Below are 27,942 nucleotides of genomic sequence, written 5' to 3'. Positions count from 1 at the left end.
GACTGACTGAACTGAACTTAACCAGCAACATCATGGAGGATTCAGGAGTGGATCAGCTGTGTGAGGGGCTGAGGAGTGAAAACTGCAAATTAGAGAAAATGAGGTAAGTGAACAACAAGTGTGTGTCTGTGTGTGTGTGTGTGTTTCTCGTGAATTTTATTTCTTGTCACATTATCGCTCTGACTGTTCCACTCCCTCAACACAAATGTTGCGTTTAATCAGGACAGACTGCAGTGTCCCTTATGGACAGACAGATGTACGTGAGGTGACAAAACTGCAGATTTCCCTTTTAATAATTCAATTCATAAAGACAGCATTGTGACCCTGAGCCCCTCCACCACACTGGTCACTCTCCTCATCCTCTCTGTCCAGACTGTTGTTTTATTTCTTGTCCCACAAGCCCAGGCTGTCCATTATTTATTTTAATCTCGTACTTGTTCCTGTTCTCCATTGTCACTTTCCCCCTTACACTCCTCTGATGTCCTCACTAAAGTTTGTTAAAAATCACTAAAATAGAATAAGGAGGAGAAAAACAGTCAGGGTGAGGAGAAGAGCTGACTAAAGTGACAGAAGAGAAGGAGGAGTGGACAGCTAGAGCTGGACTGGAGTGACAGATAAGGACAATGAGAAAAGAATAGCAAAGATAAGGAGAGACAAGAGAAGGTGATGAACAGAAAGAAGAAAAGGATGAATAAAAGAGGGGGTCAAGACTGAGGATAAGGAGAAGGAGAGAGAGGAGGACAGACAGAGGAACAGGAGGAAATGTGGACAGCAGCAGTTGAAATGACCAGCCAGCCATACACAGAAAGAGAAGGTGACAGGGAGGAGAGGATTAGGACTGAAGGCAGTGTGGACAGTAAGGTGGGAGACACAGGAAGTGACCGCCATTAAACCAAGTGGACTGAACAGGCCGACATCATTCTACAAGACATGACCCCCAGGTCTACACAGGACATCGACATATATCTGTCAGTGGGCTTAGTGACCGACAGGTGGACACATACATCATGTGCAGTAGACGTCAGAGACCCTGAGAGGATTCTGGGATATTTTTATACACACATTGTCTTCACTGATGTCATCACAGGTCCAGACCCTCTGCCTCACAAATCTTTGATCATTTCAGTCAGCCAGGGTCTTTCTCAATACCAGCAGACAATCAAACAGTCAATTGGAGATGTGAATAACTTGACTGTCACTAAGGACACCTGTCACACTAGTCCTGTGCTCCACTGGTCACTCTGGTCACTGAGAGATTCTCTTTACTACTAAATACAAAGCTGTGTGGTGACACATGTCAGGGGTCTGTGGTTATCTGCAGGTTTTTAAATTACAATGGTGGACTCAGAGGGGCGTAGGTGGATGTGGTAGTGTGGGGGAGCAGAGCAGCCCTTGAGTGTTGGTGGTGAATTGGCGGAGCGCACTTTACACCTGCAGAAACGTGTGGTTCAGGCAGTGTCCTCATTAGTGTTCTGGGGTCTGTAATTAGACACCTGCACCCCAGTGAGTTTAAAATGAGCCTGAGCAGGATAGTCAAGAACAAAACTGAACAGGAAAGAAAAATGAAAACATGGAGATGGAGGTTAAATGAGAATTATGGCTGAGCTGAAGGCGTGGAGTGGAGGTCAAGAAGTGGCTGTGATACGAGTGAGCACACGGCACTCAAGGGGAAAGGTCAAAACCTGCTGAGTGCCTAAGGAGCAAGAGTGACAAACTGCACCAAGTGGGCTTCTGCTGAAGGCTGATGGATGGCATTAGGAGAAAGGAGAAGGTCTCACAAGACACCCTGCTGAAGGCCATGGGATTGTGGTGGGAACACAAGCTGAGTTTGGGGTCCTCAGCGGTGACCAGCTAAGGTGGCTGGGGCAGAAGCCAATGTGAAGGATGACTGCCCTTGCCGGTGGTCTCTTGGCTTGCTGAGGAGAACCTAAATGGTAAGCAGAGGAGATGTCAGTTTTAGTTAGCACAGAAACTCTTGTTGTTTTTATATACAATAATGTCAGTGCAGTGAGAATTGTTCAAATAATACTACTATCAAAGTAGTACATACAGCTCAGAAGGAGAGAAGGAGCGTCAGGCCCAGATCTCAACCACCACCCCCTGTTATGAAGAGTTAAAGAGTCTAATGGCTCTGAGGACTAAAGATCTCTGGTATCTGTCCATACTGCAGTTCTGTGATAGCAGCCTACCACTAAACAAACTCCTCTGATAAATGATGGTGGTGTATAGTGGGTGATGTTCATTGTCCATAACAGATAGCAGCTTGCACAGTGTCCTTCTCTCTGCCACCATCACCAGAGAGTCCATTTCCATGCCAGCCACAGATCAGCTTGTCAATACACTCACCATCTCTCTTCTTCAAGCTACCCCACTTACTCACTAAATCTAAAGTGATAATTACAACGGGGAACAGATATAATGAACATAATTAAGGACAATACACATAATCCAAACAGACAATATTGGTCTGCTGATATGGCGACTGGAGGACAGACCTGCATAGGTTGCTATGTAATGTCGGGGCACCAACTGGGTGGCCCACTTTAATAAAGTCAAATCAAACAAAACAAAAGTGGATGCGATGGCCCCAACAAAACACACCTTTTCAGCCCAATAGACGAATTTACTTTGCAGTTGTGAGAACATGATGGCGCTTTCTTCATGTTGAGTTTCCGGGTCCAACAGTAGACTCCATCCTCTGGGGGTCAGCAGCTTTTCAAGAGTCCCACCCAGAAGGACATGGGCAGCTCTGGGCACTGCGGCTGAGTCAGTTCCCCTCATTTGGTTTCTTCTCAGAGCTGCAGGTGGATAAGGAGAGACAGTCAGTGTGAGCGCCCCCTCTCGTCTCAGAGTGGTATCACTTACCTCACAGAGACAGGAAGGTCATCTCCAGGTGGGCACACATGTGTGACAATACATAGAACTGGCCTGCTCATTTGTTTGCACTGCTTGTATTGTTGAATTCAGCAGCACTTTGAGAATTGATTCTCATTACATGTTTATTTGCACTTCATTTGTGTTCATCTTTGTGTTAACATGGAGTTGATAGTTTGGAAATGTAACAATAAATGTAATAAATGACTCCTGTAAATTTAAGACTTCTTTGGGAGTTGAAATTTAAAACTTGACTCAAAAACCTGCATGACTTCACTCGGGACTTGGAAGTGAAGAGGAGAAGAAAAAGGAGAATAAGTGAGAGCTGGAAATAAATAGAAGGAGAGCTGTGGATTTCCTTTGCTGTCATTTTGATCAAATCACTTTTGGGCAGAGCTGGGAATGGACAGCAGTGGTCAGCAGTCATGGGGGTCTCTTCACAGTCCACTCAGAACACCTCTGTGCCCACTGGACTGGACTTTGTGACACTGACAGTACATTTGAAGCTCGTCCTCCTGCTTTTTTACAAATTAGTAGAAGGAATAAGAAAACTGAGCTCAACACCACTGAGATGTTTAGTGGACAAAGGTCAGCTGGTCAGTGTCACCGGTTAGTATGTGAGGTCTGAGTGGCCGAGGACAGAAGTGTCACATGTCAGTCTTGTCCCCCATGTCCATTATGTCATCACTCAGTGTGTGTCCTTTAAAACCAACAGAGTGTCATCGTCATCATCTAGTTACTGTGACACAAGTAGAGTCCATCGTGTGTTAAGCTCTACAGTGACCAGAATGTCTAACAGTTGTCTTTTTATGATGTTCTACAAATCAGACAAAATGTCTGCACATCCTGAGTCCTGAATGACACAAAGAAATCCCACTTTGTCAGATTCCATCCCCCCAACCCCCCATTGTCACCTACTACAAGTCCATGTGTCCACTCAAGTGCAGGACGCTGTCAGTCTCATTTCTTTGAGGCTCATCTACAATATTAATGATGTCCGTGTGTCCATTTCAATGACTTCTCACCTGTCAGTACAGCATGAAGGCAGGAGACCCTCTCAGGTGTTTGGTGCCTTACTTATAAGAACAGCGGTTGTCTCAGGTTCAAACAGGCTCAGTAAAAAGTAAAAATGCCAGCAGTCATTGAGCCTTTGAGCTCTGTGGCCTTCTATGTGTCTGTCTGTTCCTCCTTATGTCCTCACTTCTCTCTCTTTATCTCCACAGCCTGTCTTATTGTTGTCTCAGCTCCAGATGTTCCTCATCTCTCTCCTTAGTCCTCTCTTCACTACACTCACAGCTGACTGAGCTGGACCTGAGCAGCAACAACCTGGGAGATTCAGGAGCTCATCAGCTGTGTGAGGGTCTACGGACCCCAAACTGTAAATTAAAGACACTGAGGTGAGTAAACAGGGTGAGGTGTGTGGGGTTATGAAGTCACAGCTGACCACCTGATGGACGGACTGATCACAGAACAACACATGGACTGACTGAAGGAAGGAGAAGGACAGGCAGTGGGATGAGAAGGACAAATAGCACTAGACAAGTGGAGCTGGATGGAGGTGACAGACAGGGAGGACAACAAAAATAATGAGAGACGACAGAAGGAGAACAACAAAGAGGAGTGTGAGATGAGCTGAGAAAAGGAAGAACAGAAAAGGGGGACAGACAGAGGGACAAGGACACAGGGAGGAGAGGTGACAGGATCAGGACAGCAGGCAGAGTGGACAGGAGGAGAGGGTGGGCAGGGTTATGGGGGTCACTTGGAACTAACAAGAAAAAGAAGAGCCAATGTAAGTGGACAGGGTGGTGAGGGGACAGAAAATCAGAGAAGATATGAGAATGAGGAGGAGTGAGAAAGAAAATAATAAAGAGATACTGAACATTAATGAAGAGAGCAGGACACAGGAAGTGACCACAGAGGGGTCCACACCATGTCACCTGGACAGACCACCTTCTGTTGTGATTGCTCTAACAGAACAATATAACAAAGGGGTGAGGCCTCTAGAATAGCCCACCAAACAAATGTCACCCCCAGGCAGGCCCACCCACGGCAAACAGGAGACTTCAGGCCTGACTAGGCCTCAGAAAGGAGCTCAGGCTTTTAAATTCAAAATAAAATCAAAAAGAGTCTCAGAGGCATGAAGTGAGTCTGACCAGAGGGAGAACCGTGAAAACTCCAGCTGGAGCAGAGACAAGTCCACAAGTGGTCTTTATAAAAGACGAGGTTTATTAAGAAAAGAGCCAAAGGGGCTGCCAAAGGCAATCCAAAGCTAACAACATTCAAAAAGCACAAACTGTGAGAGAATCTGAACTCAAGAGCCAAAGGTTCAAAGACAATAATCAGAATAAAACACAAAAGAGCAAAATAATCACAAAGACCACCAATCACCAGAGCGCAGTCAAATGAGCCGCAGCCTTTAGAGAGTTGGGGGGCAGGTGGTAATACGTCTTGGGATTAAACCACAAAATACAAGGAATGTGAGAGAACTGCAAGACACACAAAGAGATACTCAATAATAACTGGATAGAATAAAAATTACAGATAATACAGAATTAAACAAATAATAAATGAACAGAACAATATTATTGAAACAAATAGAAAACAATGACAGAGAATTAAAAAAATAAAACTGTCAGCAGGAGGCATGGAGGACCCCCGGCCTGACTAGAACACCTTCACTGAGATGAGATGAAACCAAAAGGCCTTCAGAGGACGGTGACCTGACTGGACAGTAAACTGAGTGACCGGCAGGGTGACACACATGTCATGTGACTTAGGAACACTGAGGAAAATTCTGGGAAGTTGACCTGAGTGGGCGCGTCACTGTGATAGTGCAGTGTGTGAGGTGGAGTCCTCTTATGTTTGTAACTCAGACTTGTGTCCTTCACAGGCTGGTTGATAATGAGATCACTGAGAGTGAGGAGATAAACCTGTGGTCACTACAAGAGGAGCTGAACAGGACTGGACGGCAGATGTATATCAGCATATGGTGAAGACTGGACATGCTGATCAGCTGAACCCAGTGATGGTGCCCCCTGTCCACTCTCTCTGAATTCTTCTCTTTATTCTTTTATAATCCCCTCAGCTCTCCTCCACATTTAATAAACTCTCCATGTCTTCTTCTCACCCTCTGTGCTTCTTCTTTAAACTCACTTGTGCTTCTCCACCCTGTGATCCTGAACTTGTCACTAAACTCCACAAGTTCAGATCAGAGGCTAGTTTCACCAGCCAGAGAACCACAGTGAGAATTGTCCTCTAAAACCAGCTGAGGTCTCAAAGCCCACCGAGGGGAGCAGCAGGAGCAAACATGGGTGAACACTCCAGTTTTATGGTGATGGAGAGTGAGGCCAATCCTGGCATTAGTGACAAATTCTGGACAGGCACTGAGCCATCACAGGTCAAGCTGATGGTGGTCTGAGTAGAAACCTCATAAACCTGCTGCTCCTCAACATCATGTGGTGTTGTTTGAACCTGTGTCTGCTCCACTAGTTCACTGCCTCATTTGCACACAATTCATGTTATCTTCTGTTGGTGACTGAACAGACTCTACTATGTGCTGGTTTGGACTTCTTTGATACTTTAACACACACAAGGTTCAGTGCTCTTTGTCTTCTTTGTAATTCCCTAATTGTCACCTCGCTGTCCTGTCACCTCCACTTGTGTTCTCTTTAGAGAGCAGTGGCCTGAACAAGTGAGCCATTTAAAAAGAAATGAGAGCAAAAACACAAGACAAGGACAACTCAGGCCTGTTGGTGAAGAAAGTGTGAAGGACTGGCGGCCCACCCAGGGTTGGATCTCATGCACTGAACCTGATGTTGACCTTGAACTGGACTGAGTGGGTTCAGAAAATGGGGTGATGGAGGACACCAAACACATAATAAGAAATAAGAGTGGAACTGGGATGAGAGTCCAATTACTGAGGGCCTGGATGATGGAGTGTGAGACCTCAGCTTGAAGGCGGGCTTCTCCTGGACAGCTGGACATGGAGCAGAGTGTGAACAGATGGACTTTTGAGTATGACAGAGGAGGAGACAGAGAGACGAACAATGGTTCAAGAAGAAGAGCTACAAAGAGAAAGATGGTTAGAGAGATGGGACAGAAGGGGAGAGTCAAATAGGACAGAGGGGGACAACAAATGGAGGAGAGAAGGAAGAGGCCATTTAAAGTGAAACAAAGGAAAAGCTGAGTCACATCAGAATGGAGCAGAGTTTGATTTCCAAGGTCCGCAGCCTTGAAGTAGACATGATGGCCATCTGCACCCTCTTCTGTGCTGAGAAGGCTGAAGATCTTTGTGGACAAGAAGACTCTGCTCTGCCTCAGTTGTGATTCAAGCAAATCCATGACATTTAATAGCCATTAAAGGTTATGCAGTAAAAAGATCCAAATAAAGACTGCAGTCGCAGAGATGGAAATGTGTGGTGCATTCTGCATCATGGGGTATACCAGCCCAAGAAACACAAGGTGTGTGTGGTATTTGATTGTGCAGCTTCTTTTCAAAGGACCACACTAAATGAGCAGCTTCTTCAGAGGCCAGACCTTACTAGCACACTGATTGGTGTCATTATGAGGGTCCGCCAAGAATCTATGGCATTAATGGCTGATGTGATAGCCATGTTCCTCCAGGTTAGTGTTCCTTCAGAGGATGCTGATTTACTCCGATTCTTATGGTGGCCAGATAGTTACATTAAAGGAATGCAAGTGCCATTGTTTGGTGCCACCTCCTCACCAAGCTATGCTAGATATGCTCTCAGACAATGTGCCGAGGACAGCAGGCATTTTTTTGATGCTACATTAGTAGACACAGTCTTGCACAATATTTGCATAAAGTGTTGAAGCAGATCAGGCAGCTCGGGCACCCTCAGCCCAAAAGAAGGCACTCAGAGTCTCGGGACTGGTAGCAGAATCAGACTTTATTGTACGGTGCACATACAAACTCAGCTCAGATGACTTGAGACCGAGCATTCTGTGAGCTTCAGATTTATTACAATTCTCATCACAAAATATCCCCCCTTCACACAGATTCCCATCATCTGCTTTCCAGGGTTTCTCATGATGATGACCTCGCTCAGCACCTTTTCTCATAACAATCACCAGATGTTGCCAACTTTCTCATGACAATATCCTGCCTTCACAAACTTTCTCATAACAATTTACCCTTCACTATCTGTTTCTTAATTAACATCCCTTTGGCTCAAAACACGTATTTGCCTCTTTGAGGTGAGCGTCACCTAATCACTCCTCCCTAATCCTGAGCTGTTAAAGATTGACGGCTTTTAGTTAATTAGTTCTCACCACTACTTTGGTATGAGGGGCCAAACAGGCCATAAATCATATATTTCTGTGTGTAATCTATTGGTTTACGTGGGAACACTATTGGTTTATGAATATTTACTATTGATTTGCATGCATACTTAATTGGTTTGCATGCGTACAATACTGGTTTCATTTACATGAACTATATTGGTTCGTGTCCGTATATTATCGGTTTGTGCGTGAACTATATCCGTTTGTACGTGCATATCACTGTTTTGCATATGAACTATATTGATTTGCGTGTGTATATCACTGGTTCCAGTACGTTTGTTATTGGTTTGTGAGTGAACTGCATTGGTTTACGCTTGCATGTTATCGGTTTGCGTATGAATTATATTGGCTTGTGTTCTGTGTCGGTCTAACAATGGATTTGCGTATGCACTATATTGGTTTCATGCACATCTTATACTGGTTTCATGTGGGTAACCTGTCGATTTTGCGCTTGAACTCGATTGGTTGTATGTGTGCACTATGTCGGTTTCGCGTATGAGACATATTGGTTATCGTGCGCACCCTATCGCAACTCAGTGTATGAACTATATCGGTTCTGCGTGTGAACTATATTGGTTGTTCACGTGATCTTCAGAGGAAATGGGCGCAAGAAAGAGGAACTCAAGGGCCGGTAGAGTCATGGAGTGTAAAGAGAAGTGGCAAGGAGACGCATCTGCGTTTAAACAGCACTATATATTTTTTTCCGCATACATTTGCGAAATGACTTGGTGGTAATTATTACTATTTAACAGAATCTACCCTTGAGTCTGTAATGAACACAAGGCTGAAGTTAGGTACGCATCGGGCCGTCTTCTTATTCGCTTCCTGGATCATGTTTGCTCGCACCCAGCCACAGTACTTTTTCACACAACTTTTGAAACCAGTTATTTCTTCTGAAGGCTAAATATTCTACATTTATTAACGCCTTTATCCAGCATACAACATTTAGATACTACTGGTTAGATTTGCCCAGTGCCGCACAGACAGGTGAAGTGACTTGTTTATGGTCACATAGTGTCATTATCAGGATTTGAACCCACGAACTCAGTTTGAAAGTGCAGTCTTAAAACACTACGCCACAATGCTTGCACGTCTACAACGTGTATATTAATTGGCATAATATAAACTTGTCCAGGACAGATTCCATTGTTAAAGTTGAGTTTAACATTTTCAACCCATTCAAATTTTGGTTGAAAATCTGGAATATTTATTTTTTCAAATAATGGATCAGTTTGCGGATTAATATACACACTGTAGAATATTTTGCCTTGCTGTTAATATAGAAGAAGGTTTGTGAATAAGTAGCTGACTGTAAACTTATACTGGATGTAGCTAGAAGTGAATAAAAAGGCAGCTGAATGCGCACCTAACTTAAAAATAATTACCACCAAACCCTTTCACAAATATACAGTGACGTGTAAAAGTATTCAATCCCCTTAAAAGTTCTCATAATTGTATGCAAGACAAAATATTTGTACACATTTATTCATTCTGTATTTTTACTTATGCTGTAACAAAACATTTCCAAATTCAAAATAAACTATTTTATGTAGACATTTCATTGAAGAAGAAGAAAATCTCCAAAGCTAGTGTTTAAACCTCTGCAGTTGTGCTTTGGAAGCTCCAGGTTTACACCAATGACAAATTAATTACAAAGGTGGCAGACATTTGACAGTCATATTAAACATAATGAGCTGCTACTTTCTCTCTGGATATAAAAAGACCCCTTCATAGCGGCTGTAGTCTTTGGTGGACAGTCACTGAAAAAAATGAAGACAGAGGAGCATTCTGCTGATGTGAGAAACAAAGTTATTGAAATGCACAAGGTGGCAGGAAATAATTATAAAAATATCAAGAGTCTGATGTCCCATTGTGCACTGCTGGATCCATCATCAGAAAGTGGAAGGTTCATCACAGCACCCAGAATTTTACTAGAACAGGCCGTCCCGCAAGACTGAACATCAGAGTTAGACATCAACTGGTGAGAGAGGAGACTAGAAATCCAACCGTCACTCTCAGATGTTTGCAATGCTTTTTGGCTGAAACTGGAGTGAAGGTGCAGGGGTCCACAATTTCAAGAGCTCTCCATTATACAGGCCTCTACAAGAGGGTGGCAAGAAAGAAGCCATTCCTTAAGATGGTCCACATAAAAACACATATCGCATTTTCCCATTTAAGATGTGGGACGAAGGGTTTATGGTCAAATGAAATCAAAATAGAACTTTTTTTCTCAGACTTCAAAGAGGTACAGAATGTGTGGCATAAAACAAACACTGCCCATGCCACAAGAAACACCAGACCTACAGTGGAATATGGGTGGTGGCAGCAATATAGGGATATTTTTCATGTGCTGGGACTGAGAATCTTGTCAGAGTTGAAGGGACAATAGATGGGCCCAAATACCACACAATACTGCAGGAGAACTCGTTCCAGTCTGCTATGAATTTAAAGCTCGGGAGAAGATTCATCTTTCAAGATGACAATGACCCTAAGCATTAGACCAAAGTGACTCTGGGATGGCTCAAAAACAGACAGGTGAATGTTTCAGAATGGCCAAGTCAAAGCCCTGATCTTAACCTTGTTGAGAATCTGGGGAACTGTTTGAAAACTGCTGTTCAGAGATACCATCCCACCAACATAGAGGGTACCAAGAAATCATGCCAAGAAGAATAGAGAAGAATCGCACCTGAACAATGTGCAGAACTGGAGCGTATTTACATACCCCAAAAGAATGAAGGCTGTTACTGCAGCAAAAAGGTTCTTGACAAAGTATGAATATGTTGGGCTTGAATACTTAGAGGCAAACAATCACTTTGGAGTTTTTCTTTGGAGTTTGATAACGTTTTATTACAGCACAAGAGTTCACATTAAAAATATCAAAAAGATAAATATGTGGACAAATCTTTTGTCATGCAGAAAATTAGGATGACTTTTAAAGGGATTGAATACTTTTGCACGTTACTGTATGTTTGTGAAAGGGCTTGGTGGTAATTCTTTTTACCAGTATTTTTCTGAAATGATCAAAAGGCTGAAGTTACAGTGCATCCAGAAAGTATTCACAGCGCTTCATCACTTTTTCCACATATTGTTATGTTACAGCCTTATTCCAAAATGGATTAAATTCATTTTTTTCCTCAGAATTCTACACACAACACCCCATAATGACAACGTGAAAAAAGTTTACTTGAGGTTTTTGCAAATTTATTAAAAATAAAAAAACTGAGAAATCCCATGTACATAAGTATTCACAGCCTTTGCTCAATACTTTGTCGATGCACCTTTGGCAGCAATTCCAGCCTCAAGTCTTTTTGAATATGATGCCACAAGCTTGGCACACCTATCCTTGGCCAGTTTCGCCCATTCCTCTTTGCAGCACCTCTCAAGCTCCATCAGGTTGGATGGGAAGTGTCGGTGCTCAGCCATTTTAAGATCTCTCCAGAGATGTTCAATCAGATTCAAGTCTGGGCTGTGGCTGGGCCACTCAAGGACATTCACAGAGTTGTCCTGAAGCCACTCCTTTGATATCTTGGCTGTGTGCTTAGGGTCATTGTCCTGCTGAAAGATGAACCATCGCTCCAGTCTGGGGTCAAGAGCGCTCTGGAGCAGGTTTTCATCCAGGATGTCTCTGTACGTTGCTGCAGTCATCTTTCCCTTTATCCTGACTAGTCTCCCAGTTCCTGCCCCCCACAGCATGATGCTGCCACCACCATGCTTCACTGTAATGATGGTATTGGCCTGGTGATGAGCGGTGCCTGGTTTCCTCCAAACGTGATGCCTGGCATTCACACCAAAGAGTTCAATCTTTGTCTCATCAGACCAGAGAATTCTTTTTCTCATGGTCTGAGAGTCCTTCAGGTGCCTTTTGGCAAACTCCAGGCGGGCTTCCATGTGCCTTTACTAAGGAGTGGCTTCCGTCTGGCCACTCTACCATACAGGCCTGATTGGTGGATTGCTGCAGAGATGGTTGTCCTTCTGGAAGGTTTTCCTCTCTCCACAGAGGACCTCTGGAGCTCTGACAGAGTGACCATCGGGTTCTTGGTCACCTCCCTGACTAAGGCCCTTCTCCCCCGATCGATCAGTTTAGATGGCCGGCCAGCTCTAGGAAGAGTCCTGGTGGTTTCAAACTTCTTCCACTTATGGATGATGGAGGCCACTGTGCTCATTGGGACCTTCAAAGCAGCTGGGCAGAGCAAAACTCCGCAGCATCTTAAAAAAACGCATCTGTCTTTTCACAAAACTGTGAAAGGTAAGGTAGCCCAATATGATGTAACTGACCCATGCAGGTCCTAAATGTTAAATGTTTAGCTTTTCAAAGAACTGGCATGTTCAGTCAATTAATATACATGTTATAGATGTGCAAGCATTGCGGTTAGGGCTTTGCACTTTCAACCCTTTGTTCGTGGGTTCAAGTCCCGAGATTTACACTGTGTGACCCTGAGCAAATCACTTAACCTGTCTGTGTGGTGCGGTGCGGGTCGCCAGGCATAATAAATCTAACTAGTAGTAACTAAATGTTATGTTGCATAAAGACGTCAATCATAAATGTTGAATATTTTGCCTTTAGAATAAGTAACAGTTTTGCAAATACTGTGTGAACAAGTACAGCTGTGGGTTGCAAGCAAGCATGTAGATGGGACCGAATAAGAAGATGGCCGAATAGATACCCAACTTAAGCCTTGTGTTCATTACAGACTCAAGGGTAGATTCTGTTAAATAGTAATAATTACCACCAAGTCATTTCGCAAACGTATGGTGCAGAAAAAAATATACAGTGCCGTTTAAACGCAGATGCATCTCCTAGACACTTCTCTTTATACTCCGTGACTCTACCGGCCCTTGAGTTCCTGTTTCTTGCCCCGCCCATTTCCTTTGACGATCACGTGAACAACCAATATAGTTCACACGCAAACCGATAACATGCAACCGAAAATCAATGCAGTTCACTCACAAACCAATAACAAACTTACTGGAACCAGTGATATACACATGCAAATCAATATAGTTCATAAGCAAACCAGTGATATGCACGTACAAACGGATATAGTTCATGCACAAACCGATAATATACGGACACGAACCAATATAGTTCATATGAATGAAACCAGTATTGTACGCAGGCAAACCAATTAAGTATGCATGCAAATCAATAGTAAATATTCATGAACCAATAGTGTTCACACGTAAACCAATAGATTACACACATAAATATATGATTTATGGCCTATTTGGCCACTTATAAGGGAATGTTCACGTTTTGGTGGTATTTAGGAAGTACTGTCCATAAATTGAATTGATTAAGGTCGCCAGCTTCGATAAAAACAGCTTCGGGATGAGCCGTCTCTAAGGCGCTGATGACGTCATCGAGTTTGCCGAGCGCTGCCGTGGAGTTAGCTCACGATGCGATGTAAACAGCGGCCAAAAACACAGCAGTGAATTCCCTCAGTAGATAATAGATTGGTAGCTGATTTGTATTATTGATTTCCAAAAAGCAATGTCAGTAAAAGCGAGTGGTGCATAACTAATTACAACTGTCTTTAAAACAGAATCAGTGCCATTGACAGCGTCTTCTGCAATTTAGGGAAAACCTCAGGACTTCCGCATTAATGAGAAAAAAAGAGTTGAAAGAAACTTTGTGAATTCATCCAGAGGAGGACATAAAGATCACTCAAGTACTGACAAGAACGAACAGCTGGATAAGCACATCTGGAGCCAAACTTTCAAAAAAGTACCTGATTTTGTCCTTCTCTTGTGAAGTCATCTTGCCAAAGGCTTTCAGTGGGAATCAGTAAATACTGACAATGTACACCTTCAGAAATGGAATAAATTGACTGTACACTGAAGCATTTCATTGACAAACGTAAAAATACAAAGTACAACATTTCTGACAAATGATGAGTTCTGTTAATTATAAACAATGCACCATAACTACTGTATGTGTTGCTACTTTTTTATTTTTTCTCACCAATCCGGGAAACAAATATGGGTAGTATGGTTATGATAATTCATATTAAATTTAAATAAAACACAGTCAAATATATATTAATGAACAAACTGAGACACATTGGCCTTATCCAATAATAGGAAATATCAGAAAGCTTATGCGCTGTCATTTTGGACAGAATGTACTGTTAACGTCACTCACTCTCTACTGAGACGATGTCATGAATACAAAAATACAGCACAGTCCATACAACCTCATAGCCTCCTTCGATTTTTGACCTTATTGTTGACTTCTTGCATGTGGATTTGTTGAGCTAAAAGCTTATTAGCTTTCTCTCCATGTTCATAGTAATGATGTCTGGATTTATAAATTAGTAGTTCAGTTTCTTTAGTTGTCAAGAGGTTGAGTTCTGAATGCAGAGTCTGCCTTTTCCTATGTAGAGTCTCGCTTGGTAGTCTGGCATGATGTTCTTCATCTATTCTAGTAATTTCACTTTTTATCTCTGCTACTTTCTTGGTTTCTAATTTATTTCTGTGGGAAAGATATGAGATAATCTGTCCTCTTAAGAAGGCCTTAAGAGTTTCCCAGAGTATTCCTGCAGAAATCTCTGAGGATGTATTTGTCTCTAGGAAGAAAATGATTTGTTTGGATATAAATTCTGTACAATTCTCGTCTGCTAATAGAAGCGGGTTGAGACGCCATCTGCAAGGTGAGGGTGTGGGGCTTAGTAACTTTAGCTCCAAGATCAGAGGTGCATGGTCAGAAATAACAATAGCATCATGTTTGCAATATTTAATCATTGGCAAGAAATTATTATCTATAAAGAAATAATCAATCTTTGAGTAGCAATGATGTACTGGTGAGTAGAAAGAATATGTTCTTGAATTTGGGTTTAGAAACCTCCAGGGGTCTGATAAGTTGTGATCAGTTATAAACTTTGTAATTATGTTTGCAGTGTTAGATGTCGCCCCCCCTATGATAGAAGTCCTATCTAAGAGTGGATTTAAAACACAATTAAAGTCCCCAGCCATTATAATTTTATGAGTGTTCAGATTGGGAATGGATGCAAATAAATTTTGTATAAATTCCTTATCATCGACATTAGGTGCATAAGCATTTATCAAAATCATTTTACAGTTAGATAAGTCTCCCATGACCATCACATATCTCCCTTCAGGATCCAATACTATATCTGATGCTACAAATGGTACTGTTCTATGTATGAGAATTCCCACACCTCGAGTTTTCTTTGTAAAACTAGAATGGAACATTTGGCCAGTCCAGTCTTTTGCAGCCGGAACTGGTCCTTACTTAGTAAGTGGGTTTCCTGTAAAAATACTATTTTAGCATTTAGACCTGTTAGGTGAGAAAGTACTTTTTTTTCTTTTTAATTCGTGATTCAGGCCTTTAGCATTCCAGCTCACAAAGTTAACTGTCCCAACATGAAGACACTGATTCTGAGTTTTTGATGTCATTTTATAGTCTTAACTGGAAGTGACACAGCTTTAACCTTAATTTCCTATTTCCCCAAGAGTTGTTGCCATGCAGTTTATTATTACGTTGGCAGTTATAATTATAAAGATTAAAAGGATAGATTAGGTATAGATATAGCCTGCACTCTTTCCCCCCTTAACCCCCACCCTTCCATTTTGCCTCCCCAAGTGAGGCTGGACCCCACTTCACACAGTCCCGGTCCTCTGACATACCCAGAGACAGAGCACGTCCAAAGCAAAACAAGCCCCCATGCAGCGGCGTTTTAGGATTAAAAAATAGAGATATCTATTACCAATATAGTCTAAATACTATATGCCTAAAATATAATCATTAACAAACTATGAACCTAAAATATATTTAATCTTCAGCAATCTTAATGTATTGAGATAATAAACCCCGGCAATAGTGTTAGAAAGTGGTCCAGAATAAGCACAGTAAGTCTTAATGCAATAATAACAATAACAATAACAATAAACTTAGGGTATAATGTTAAACAGTCTCCTTTAGGGTAAAAAAAATAAATAAATAAATAAAGATTAAAATATGATTAAAAAAAATAAAAATTAGGCACAAACGTCTATAACTGTAATTAAAACATAAACAGACAGTGTCCGAATAACAATGAGGATATATAATTATAAAAACCCGTATCTTAACAAATAGATCAAGCAGTAGGTTATTTATCCTTGCCATATCATGACAGGCTATGACTCACTATTGTGTTTCAGAATAGTCCCGGGATCAGCTTTCTTAATTCCTTTTCTGCTTCTTCTTTGCTGGCGAAGACAAAGAATTAACCTTGCAATTCCACTTTCAGTGGCCAGATACAAGAGGCTGTATTTGACACTGGCTTGCCATAACCGCTGTTTAATGTTGTAGAAGGCTGCGCGTTTAGTAGCTGTTGCTGGAGAGAAATTAGGGAAGATACAAATGTGGTTATTTTCATACATAATCTCTTGCTTGTGTCTGAGGAGTGCCATCACCTCTAGCTTAAATAATAATCTCTCAAAGCGAATAATAAAAGATCTAGGTCTAACGGTATTTGATCTGCGTACGCGATAAGCTGCTGCTATCTCAGAATCTGCTTTAAAGTCCTCTCCAATCACTTTAGAAAATAGTTCAGCTGTGAATTTCACTGGGTTTGGACTTTCTCGATTCTCAGGCAGACCTTCATTTCTGATATTATTCCTTCTACTCCCATCTTCAAGTCTGTCTCTGAGTTTTTTGTATTCAGAGCTCTCAGCTGTTGCTTTTTCTTCAGCACTGGCAGCTAGATTTTCAGCTGTTTCAATCCGAATCATGAATGTCTCCTTGAGATCCTCCAGTTGATCAGCAAGTGTGCTCAGTTTAAACGAGGTTTCCTGAATGTGCTCTTCAAATTTACCCAGCATATCTTTAAAGACTGCCTCAAACCGAACACATATACATTTCTCCAATTCTTTATTATCCTGCTGCCGCTCCTGTCGCAGCTTCTCATTTGCCTTTCCCATTACCTTCTCATTTGCCTTCTCGCTTTTCTTTATCTCTTGCATGAGCTCAGCGATCATCACCTTCAGTTCAGACAGATCAATTCTGCTTTCATGCACCGTAGGTGAGGTGGTGGGCTCTGCTGCAGCCGGTGTTCCCAGCTCTCATGGAGTAGTTGAAAGCATGGACTGCAAGGCCTTTTCCAGTTTCAGATGATCTTCTCCAATCGGCGAGCTATCGTGACCTGCGTCACTCGCACTCGTATATTCGCTCTCAGCCAGAGATGATGTTGTGGACCGTGGTCCCGAGGAGTCTGGGCTTTCGCCCATCTGATCCAGGTCAGTCTCTGAAAGGCTGTACCTTGAGCTTGAACTTGGACTTGTTGGTCTGAGCTTGGATGTAGCTTTAGTTTTCATTTCTTTCATTTCTTTCTGACCCCCTTTCTTGTTGGCCATGTTTATATATGCGTGCATATACTGTAGTAGTACCATCAGGTTGGATAAATACAGGATATCTCAGGATAATAAGAAGATAAAATGAAAAATACCACTGCTAGCAGAGCTCAGCTTCAGACATCCATCTCTCGCAACGCATGAGACCAAAATCGACCTTATTATTAATTGTCAATATCATAGAAATGAAGATGACAAGTCTTCTATAGTCAGTTCATTAAACGTTCCATTTAAAATGTTTTCATGAGTATAAAACAGAATCTCAATGGAGCGGGACTCATGATTAGTAACGAATAATATGTGACACTGAGGAATTATAATTCATAATAACGGGAACAAGTAAAAACTACAACATCCTACAACAGATACTGGAAACGTAGGCATTTCAATAAATAGTTTAGGAGGCTTGTGTGTGTATTTCAGTATCGATTTAAAAACTAAGTAAGCCACCTGTTGTACTAAATGGTAACTCAAACAGCACTTAACAGTAAATAGTCTAACAACTCAATATAAGACAATGAAACGAAGAGCTCGTCTGACGTCGCTAACAATGAAGGCTCACGCTGTCCTGCTGCATGTTTGGAAGGCGCTGATTGGCTGAAACTGTTTATAGCGAATTGTCCTAAGAGGGAAGTGCCGTTTAGCGATCAGATATTAAAACAAGCATTTGAGTTTAACGAGACATGAAATAATCAACACAATGTACAGTGATGTCTTATACAAATTACACAACACACATACTGCACAATGAGAATGAGTAAAATGTGACAGCATTAATACAAATCCTCTCAAGTGCCAAGATGAGAAAACGAACGAGCAACCTAAAATACATCTTACTGAATACAAATAATTAATAAATAAATAAATCGTATAGAATATGTTGCCGTGGCTTTTTGTTTGTCTGTCCATGATTTTAAATCACCTGTATCTCGCAAACCTTTTGCCATACTGACCTGAAATTTAGCAGACATATATTAAGTGACGTCTACTGTCCACTCTCGGGTGATGATTGACCCCCAAGGTTATTCCTCTTATTATTTATTTTTTATTTTATTGTAGAATCAACTTTCGGCAGTGGTCAGTATAGGGCGGCCGTGCTGCGCATGTATATGGGCGTCATTCTCATCCCTACCAACTTCGCCATCACTTCCCCTACCTCTTCTACATTTCTTAAATCTCATTTACCAATTTATAGCATGCTTAACAAATAAAGTTTCTAAAAAGTGAAGGTTAATCACCGAATTAATTTAGTCTGACGTTCGACATTCGTTTGACACGCACTTTGAAGCTCCGTATTTCCTAAAGGCAAATCATAATATCATCAAAACCAACTGCACATTAATTCAAATTTGCAACATTTTGTTCACAAGCGTTCTTTTTTCCAAAATGGTCCTAAAATAAATAAATAAATAAATAATTAAATAAATAAATAATGGATCAAATTACACATAAAGTGAGTAACAATAAGACATTCGTTCATTCTGATATATTTTTATAACTCTTTATTTTTTTAAGTGCCTAACTATGTTAGGTCTACAATGCCTTAGGTCAATGCTTGATGCGCATTTACTTTTTTACTAAATCTATGATTCTGCCGCTACAGCCTCGCATCTCAAATGGCAGGTATGCAAAAAAAAAAAAAAATCCTCCCAATGACAGCATGAAAATATGCCACACAGAACTGCGATGAGGATTGGGAAAGGAATCAAACCCTGCAGGACTGACACATTTCAACGATTTTTAAGGAGCTGAATTTGAATACAACATAAAATCTGAGCCGTAAAAGGCACATTGGGTGTTGACCTTAAAAGAGGAAATCTGTGAATTGCTGTCTGTAGACCTTCTGTACAAGACTTGACGTTTACGTTAATAAATAATAATAATAATAATAATAATAATAATAATAATAATAATAATAATAATAATAATAATATTAAATATTTGGCTACAGTAACACAAGTTTAATAGCTGTGAATAAACTTTTAAGTCTGATGCGATTTCGGTGTTTACTGCGTTTTGAAAGCGACTTTTCATTTTTACAAAAAATAACAATTTTTGGAGATTAAAAACGCTTGTGAACAAAATGTTATAAAATATGAATCGTTCATAATTTGCTTTGTTATCATTAGCAATTCCGTTTCGAAGATAAGCGGCGCACCCTGTGATGGACTGGCCTGCCCTGCGCCTGATGCTTCTTCGGAGAAGCTCCAGCTGCCCGCCACCCCGCTCAGGATAAGCGCTCTAGAAACATGGATGGAAATACGAAGGGACAGGACCGCCGTTAGCATGCGCAGGGCCCGGTACAAAACCTAATATGGGGTCCCTAATTTAATTTACAATTGACATCTGACTTGAAGGAGATATTACCAGAGCCGTAGCGTGGCAAAATGATGCCGATAGGGAGAATGAGCGTCCTTCTTCATTGAAAATGGATAAAGCAATATCCACAAAGAAAACAAAAATATATATATATATTATTTTTGAATTTTATTTAGTTACATAAACAAAATACAATACTTTTGATAAAGTTAACAGAATATATAAAAATAAAGATTCGGGAGAGAACAAAATTCAAATCTTTAAAACGATAAAAAGTAATACACTACACAAAATTAACTTACCTTAAATAACAGCAGAAATACACCGAGAGCGTAGACAGAGGATCACTAGGAGAGCCTACTGACTGGCTGGGCCTCGTGCTTCCGACAGTAAAGGCGCGCACCGCTCAGCTGTTCGTTTACATATTAGTGGGCGTGGCGGTTTTCAAGCATTGCGTCATTCTCATTGTTATTTTACTTAGAATTCCACTTTTATTTCCAATAATTCGGCTGTGATTGTAAAATACAATATAAACATATTTCCATGTGCAAGTTGTTAACAAAATCATAAAAAGTAAAGGGAAATGTCGGTAAAAGTTTTACTCATTTTCAGTGACATTAATGTATTTTATTTTTGATTATTTTCTTCTTTTTTAACCCGAAACCACCACGTTGTCGATGGTGCGGGTGTACAGTTAGCACCACCCTGCTACGGCTCTGGATATTAAAAAAAATATTAATAATAGAAATTAATCATATATACTATATTAGCTAAGAATTAAGAAAACGACACACATAAAATTTCATTAAAACTTTATTTAATGAATAATTACGAAAAATTACAATACGAAAAATACAATGCAGGAAGAAATACAAAACTACAGTACAACAAATTGGGTTTTAAAACCTTATTTGTAATTTAGTGTTAGAGCTTTCTTTTCCGCGAAATCATTTATTATATCATCAAATCCAATGATTTCACATAATTCGTTTTCTATTGAGAGTTGTGTTAAACTTGACAATCTCTCCTGTCCTAGTGTGGCTCGTAGATAATTTTTAATTATTTTCAGCTTCGAAAAACTTCTCTCAGCTGTAGCTGTCGTTACATGAATAGTTAATAATATTCACAAGCAAGTAACTAAATTGTGATAAGACACGTTTACATTTTGGAATATTTTTAGGCAATCTGGGGGTTTACAGTTCGTTGGTGTATTCATAATTTGACAGAATAATTTTATTTCTTCAAATAATTCTAATTGATATCACGACTATTTCCATCTGTTAATATAAAATATCTAAATCCAAGAAATATTTTTAAAGTTCTTCATTTGCCATAAATTTTAATTTTAGAATATTGTACAGAAATCCAAAGTAATTCTTATATATGTTTAATTGCTGAAATCTTTATTCAGTTGACATCGTTGGTTGATCAATGATTCTTAAAAAAAAATAACCAGTATAACATTTCTTCTTAGGATCTTTTATAGATTCATCCTTTAATTCATATCATAAAAGCGTCTTAGTTTGGCCTTTTCTTTTATTGATTCAAATCCGTTATCTCAATATTAAATTAAATAATCGTTTATAACCTTTTAAATGCGTTGTTTAAGTCTTTAAATCAGCATCCATATTTTGTAAAATTTTGTTAACTTTATTAACAGCGATGAGTATTTCGTACCATAGAACTGTTGCTAAAACAAATTCGTAATTTAATTCATATTGAATCAAAGAATGGGGCTCATGTCTAATTTTTGGATCTTTGGTCGATTCACTGATTTCTTCAAATGTTTTACAAATTTGACTTAAATGAAAATGAATCTGCTTCACAAAATTTACATTCCCATCTAGTTGTTATTTTGCGTTAATTCTGGGAAATGTTTAGTGAGAATTGACCATCTGTCCACTGACGGAGAAAATATCGTATAAAGTCTTTGAATTGCTCCAAAAAAGTCACAGCAATAGGAACACACGAGGTCATATCTCCCAAGAATAAATGTAAAGGATGCGCTGTACATGGAATCATTCAGATTCTCGTTTGCACTCCTTGGTGCTTTAACTAGCTCAGTTTCTGTGCTGTGATTTGTTCTAAAACACAACTGAAACTTATCAAGAACAGCAAGTTTATTCATGTGGTCATTTAGCTGCGTAATGACTGTCTTCTCTAGGATTTTACTTAAGAAAGGCAGATTTGAAATAGGGCTAAAATTTTCAAAAGTAGAGGAGTCAAGCTTATTTTTTCTTGAGCAGGGGTTTAACTACAGCAGTCTTAAGACCGTTTGGGAAGACCCCCGTATCTAATGATGAGTCAAGAATACAAACAGAAGATGACATGAATTGTGTGCAAACGAGGCAGTGAACAAGGAGTGGAGCAGACACGGGTTCAAACAACACTACATGATGTTGAGGAGCAGTAGGTTTATGAGGTTTCTGATCAGACCACCATCATCTTGACCTGTGATAGCCCGGTATCTATCCAGAATTTGTCACCAATGCAAGGATTAGCCTCACTCTCCATCACCCTACAACTGGACTGTCCACCCATGTTTGCTCTCGCTGATCCACTCAGTGGGCTTTGTGACCCCCATTGGTTTCAGAGGACAGTTCTCACTGTGGTTCTCTGGCTGGAGAAACTTAGGGGTTTCTGGTCTGAATTTGTGGTTCGGTGACCACTTCAGAGTCACAGGGTGGAGAAACACAAGTGAGTTTAAATAAGAAGCACACAGGCTGAAAAGAAGACACGGAGAGTTCATTAAATGTGGAGAAGACCTAAGGACATTATAAAAGAATAAAGAGAAGAATTTAGAGGGAGTGGTCAGTTAATCAGCATGTTCAGTCTTCTCATATCTTTAAATTCACTTGCCATCCAGTCCTGTTCATCTTTGCCTGTAGTGTCCTCAGGTTTTTCTTCTCACTCTCACTGATGTCATTTAACTGCAGCCTGTGAAGGACACAAGTGTGAGTTAAAAACATAAGAGAACCCCACCTCACACATTGTACTATCACAGTGACACGCCCACTTAGGTCAACTTCCCAGAATTCTCCACAGTGTCCCTAAGTCACATGAGATGTGTGTCACCCTGCCGGTCACTCAGTTTACTGTCCAGTCAGGTCACCGTCCTCTGAAGGCCTTTTGGTTTCATCTCATCTCAGTGAAGGTGTTCTAGTCAGACAGGGGGTCTTCCGTGGCTCCTAGTGACAGTTTTATTTTGTTAATTCTCCTTCATTGTTTTCCATTGTTTTATAACATTGTTCTGTTCATTTATAATTTGTTTAATTCTGTATTATCTGTTATTCTCATTCTATTTAGTTATTATTGAGTATCTCTGTGTGTTTCTTGCAGTTCTCTCACGTTCCTCGTATTTTGTGGTTTGAACCCAAGATGCAAGACCCCCTGCCCCCCAACTCTCTAAAGGCTGTGGCTCATCTGACTGCGCTCTGGTTATTGGTGGTCTTTGTGAGTATTTTGCTCTTTTGTTCTTAATTCTGATTATTGTCTTTGAACCTTTGGCTCTTGAGTTCAGATTCTCTTACAGTTTGTGCTTTTTAAATGTTGTTAGCTTTGGATTGCCTTTGCCAGCCCCTTTGGCTCTTTTGTTAATAAACCTCGTCTTTTATGAAGACCACTTGTGGACTTGTCTCTGCTCCAGCTGGAGTTTTCATGGTTCTCCCTCTGGTCTGACTCACTTCACGCCTCTGAGACTCTTTTTGATTTTATTTTGATTTTAAAAGCCTGAGCTCCTTTCTGAGGCCTAGTCAGGCCTGAAGCCTCCTGTTTGCCTGAGGTGGGCCTGTCTGGGGGTGACATTTGTTTGGTGGGCTTTTCTAGAGGCCTCACCCCTTTGTTATATTGTACTGGTAGAGCAATCACAACAGAAGGTGGTCTGTCCAGGTGACATGGTGTTGACCCCTCTGTGGTCACTTCCTGTGTCCTGCTCTCTTAGTTAATGTTCAGTCTCTCTCTTTCTTTATTATTTTCTTTCGCACTCCTCCTCACTCTCATGTCTTCTCTCATTTTCTGTCTTATTGTTTCTTCTTGTTGTCCCCTCACCACCCTGTCCACTGACATTGGTTCTTCTCTGTCTTGTTAGTTCCAAGTGACCCCCATAACCCTGTCCACTCTGCCTGCTGTCCTGATCCTGTCCCCTTTTTTCTACAGCTCCTGTCCACCTTTTCTCCTCTTCCTTTTCTCAGCTCATCTCATACTACTCCTCTTTGTTGTCCTTCCTTTCTATCACATCTGTCCCGCTCTACTTGTCCACTGCTCTTTGTCCTTCTTGTCCCACTGCCTGTCCTTCTCCTTCCTTCAGTCAGTCCATGTGGTGTCCTGTGATCAGTCTGTCCATCAGGTGGTCAGCTGTGACTTCATAACCCCACACATCTCACCCTGTTTACTCACCACAGTGTCTTTAATTTATAGCTGGTGGTTTGCAGACCCTCACACAGTTGATGAGTTCCTGAATATCCCAGTTTGTTGTTTCTCAGGTCCAGTTTAGTCAGCTGTGAGTGTGGAGAAGAGAAGACTGAAGAGAGAGATGAGGAACATCTGGAGGTGAGACCACAATCAGACAGGCTGTGGAGATAATGAAAGAGAAGTGAGGACATGAGGAGGGACAGACAGACAGAAGGCCACAGAGCTCAAAGGCTCAATGACTGCTGGCATTTTTACTTTTTACTGAGTCTGTTTGAACCCGAGACCACCGCTGTTCTTATAAGTAAGGCACCAAACACCTGAGAGGGTCTCCTGCCTTCATGCTGTACTGACAGGTGAGAAGTCATTGAAACGGACACACGGACATTAATATTGGACATGAACCTCAAAGAAATGAGACTGACAGCATCCTGCACTTGAGAGGCTACAACGACTTGTAAAAGATGACAATGGGGGTTGACAAAGTGGGATTTCTTTGTGTCATTCAGAACTCAGGATGTGTAAACATTTTGTCTGATTTGTAGGACATCATGGAAAGACAACTGTGAGACATTCTGGTCACTGCAGAGCTTAACACTCAGCTGTTTGTCATGATGGACACTCCTCACGTTACAGTAATTAGATGATGACGATGACACTCTGTTGGCTTATGTAGGCATAAGTTTAATATGTCACTGTGTTCTGTGCAAATATATATATTAAATCTGCTTTTTTCTGCTCACATGCACAGCAGACACAGAGACAAATTAAGCACAGGGGATTACACAGAACTGCTAGGCCAGTAATATGACATAAGACAGATTAGAACAGAAGGACAGAGTGCAGTCAGACTGTGAGATGCTGTGTGCTGTTTCTATCTGTTAAGTGTATGGAATTGTATCCTGTTTTAAGCTTCGTTGCCTTTTTTGTAATTGCATGTTCGCCTAAGTGGGGTCTGCATGTGGAAAAAACAGTATAAAGCCTTGGAACAGTGCCAAACACACCTACGAATGGAGCCAACGAATGGATATAAGATACCACCACCTGTTCCTGAAAATGCCTTCCACTGCACCGACGACACAGGCAGACTCTACGCCTCAGGCTGCCACTCCCGAACTGGGTTTTATCACTGACTTCATTTGTCTGATATACAGTGAAAGCCGACATAAAACAAGGCGTTTATTACTCCTATGTGATTTCTTACCAGTGTATCACTAGGGAGGGGTATCACCTTATATGTTATATCTATCAAGATTCGGGTTATGTAACACACCACAATTATGAAATAATTTTAGCGCCCCTGCTGGAGTGGACACACCTTAAAAGGACAAACACTGGGCCTGACTTTAGGAGTGATGACATAATGGACATGGAGGACAAGACTGACATGTGACACTTCTGTCCCCGGCCACTCAGACCTCACATACTGACTGGTGACATTGACCAGCTGACTTTTGTCCACTAAACACCTCAGTGGTGCTGAGCTCAGTTTTCTTATTCCTTCTACTAATTTGTAATAAAGCAGGAGGACGAGCTTCAAATGGACTGTCAGTGTCCCAAAGTCCAGTCCAGTGGGCACAGAGGTGGTCTGAGTGGACTGTGAAGAGACCCCCATGACTGCTGACCACTGTTGTCCATTCCCAGCTCTGCCAATAAGTGATTTGATCAAAATGACAGCAAAGGAAATCCACAGCACTTTATCAGCTGACTTCACAGGACGTGTGGGGGTCACAGGAGTGACATGTTTGTGTCATCACAGTTTAAATTTGTCACAACAGCAGCTCATTTCTTTATGTCCTGCCTTTTCAATGATGACTGTTTGTAAAAGTCAGGACAGGCCAGTGGACAATAAGGGGGTGGAATAAAGATGGTGGGGTCTTTACAAGCTTTTAAAAATAATATCAGAAATATTCAAACAAAATGTTAAAAATGTAAAATCAATGGACTTGAGTTCAAATTATGAGTGCACACCAAAGGCCATCAGTCACACAGACGTCACCAAACCTGCAGGTCCCCAAGTCCTCTGCTCTGCTCAGCTCTGCCCTCTGGTGGTGACGCCCGGTCACTGCTCTCCTTCTATTTATTTCCATCTCTCACTTCTTCTCCTTTTTCTTTTCCTCTTCACACCCAATTTCCAAGTCAAGTCAGGCAGGTTTTGAGTCAAGTCTTAAATTTCAAGTCCCAAAGAAGTCATAATGTGTTTAACACCAAATGTACATTTGCTATTTCTTAAATTTACAGGAATCATTTATTACATTTATTGTTACATTTCCAAACTATGAACTCCATGTTAATACAAAGATGAACAAAAATGAAGTGCAAATAAACATGTAATGAGAATCAATTCTCAAAGTGCTGCTGAATACAACAATACAAGCAGTGCAACCAAATGAGCAGGCCAGTTCTATGTATTGTCACACATGTGTGCCCACCTGGAGATGACCTTCCTGTCTCTGTGAGGTAAGTGATACCACTCTGAGACGAGAGGGGGCGCTCACACTGACTGTCTCTCCTTATCCACATGCAGCTCTGAGAAGAAACCAAATGAGGGGAACTGACTCAGCCGCAGTGCCCAGAGCTGCCCTTGTCCTTCTGGGTGGGACTCTTGAAAAGCTGCCGGCCCCCCAGTGGATGGAGTCTGCTGTTGGACCCAGAAACATAACATGAAGCAAGCGCCATCGTGTTCACACAACTGTACAGTAAATTTGTCTATTGGGCTGAAAAGGTGTGTTTTGTTGGGGCCATCACGTCCACTTTTGTTTTGTTTCATTTGACTTCATTAAAGGGGGACACCCAGTTGGTGCCCCGACATTACAAAGCAACTTGTGCAGGTCTGTCCTCCAGTCAACACATCAGCAGACCAATATTGTCTGTTTGGATTGTGTGTATTGTCCTTAATTATGTCCATTTTATCTGTTCACTGTTGTAATTATCTTTCATTTTATAGTTTATTATAACTGTTGTCATGCACGCACACATGGGGAGCCGCAAAAAGACCCGACGAGCAGCGTAACATATCGTGCCAGGGGATCAAGGCGGGGTACTAACCTTTTTTTCTTTTGTTCCCACAGAAAGACAGAAACAACACCACCATAACTTTCCCCGGACTCACTAAACCACGCGCTGCTACTTCCGCATTCCATCCCTTCCTCTGGTCCTATCTTGATGTCGTCATGACTCCCATTCAACACCTCGGTTTCTTCCCAGCAATCCAGTCATCAGTTTCCGCTCCCTCCTCATATAAGTTCCCTCCATCCCATGCAATGTTGTTCTTGTAATGACCTCAAGTCATAGCACTGACTGTGTTTATTGTTTTTTTGAAAATCTGCAAAGTATACAGGGCCGGAAACCCCAAACCTTTATCTGTTTCTGTGTCCTTTATTACACTGTATACTTTTTACCTATTTTAATTCTCTTCATCATCACTTTAAAATTATTAATTATTTCTTTATATTTGTATAAATTATGCTTTGAAAATTAATTTCTATTACATACAGGTGCAGATCTTTTATGAAAGTAATGAAGTTTAATCTTCAGGGCTCAGATGGGACTTTAGACACTTGAATAAAAAGATTGGGTGTCTGCTGTTTGAAAAAGGGGGTTTAAAACATTATAATAACAATTAAATAGTGGCATTCAATACAAAATATTACTTAAAATTAAAGTTTAAGCTTCAGAGCCCCA

The 27,942-nt window shown here is 41.0% G+C and overlaps 1 protein-coding gene across 4 annotated transcripts; it reads left to right on the top strand.

Annotated features, from left to right (window-relative positions):
* Window positions 1-62: 62 nt before the first annotated feature.
* LOC120534533 (ribonuclease inhibitor-like) lies at window positions 63-27,942 on the top strand. Of its 4 annotated transcripts, XR_005634783.1 has the most exons (6): window positions 63-103; window positions 4,098-4,271; window positions 23,191-23,304; window positions 24,333-24,614; window positions 26,786-26,983; window positions 27,330-27,942. XR_005634783.1 is itself a non-coding variant. In XM_039762135.1 (3 exons), exons 1-3 carry the CDS (start codon window positions 99-101, stop codon window positions 5,865-5,867), a joined length of 282 nt encoding a protein of 93 aa, XP_039618069.1. In that variant the 5' UTR covers window positions 69-98; the 3' UTR covers window positions 5,868-6,000. The 4 variants fall into 4 exon arrangements, 1 of the variants encoding a protein (XP_039618069.1); XR_005634785.1 differs by lacking the exons at window positions 63-103; window positions 4,098-4,271 and adding an exon at window positions 22,677-22,805; XR_005634784.1 differs by lacking the exons at window positions 63-103; window positions 4,098-4,271 and adding an exon at window positions 22,677-23,005.

Source organism: Polypterus senegalus, chromosome 8 (assembly GCF_016835505.1).
Source record: "Polypterus senegalus isolate Bchr_013 chromosome 8, ASM1683550v1, whole genome shotgun sequence".
Taxonomy (NCBI): domain Eukaryota; kingdom Metazoa; phylum Chordata; class Cladistia; order Polypteriformes; family Polypteridae; genus Polypterus; species Polypterus senegalus.
Note: the sequence above shows the minus strand (reverse complement) of the source record. Positions and strands in the feature narration are given on the sequence as shown.

Coding starts and splice junctions, on each gene's coding strand:
- LOC120534533 (XM_039762135.1), top strand. Junction 4,272..5,764: donor TGTAAATTAAAGACACTGAG/GTGAGTAAACAG, acceptor TGTCCTTCACAG/GCTGGTTGATAATGAGATCA.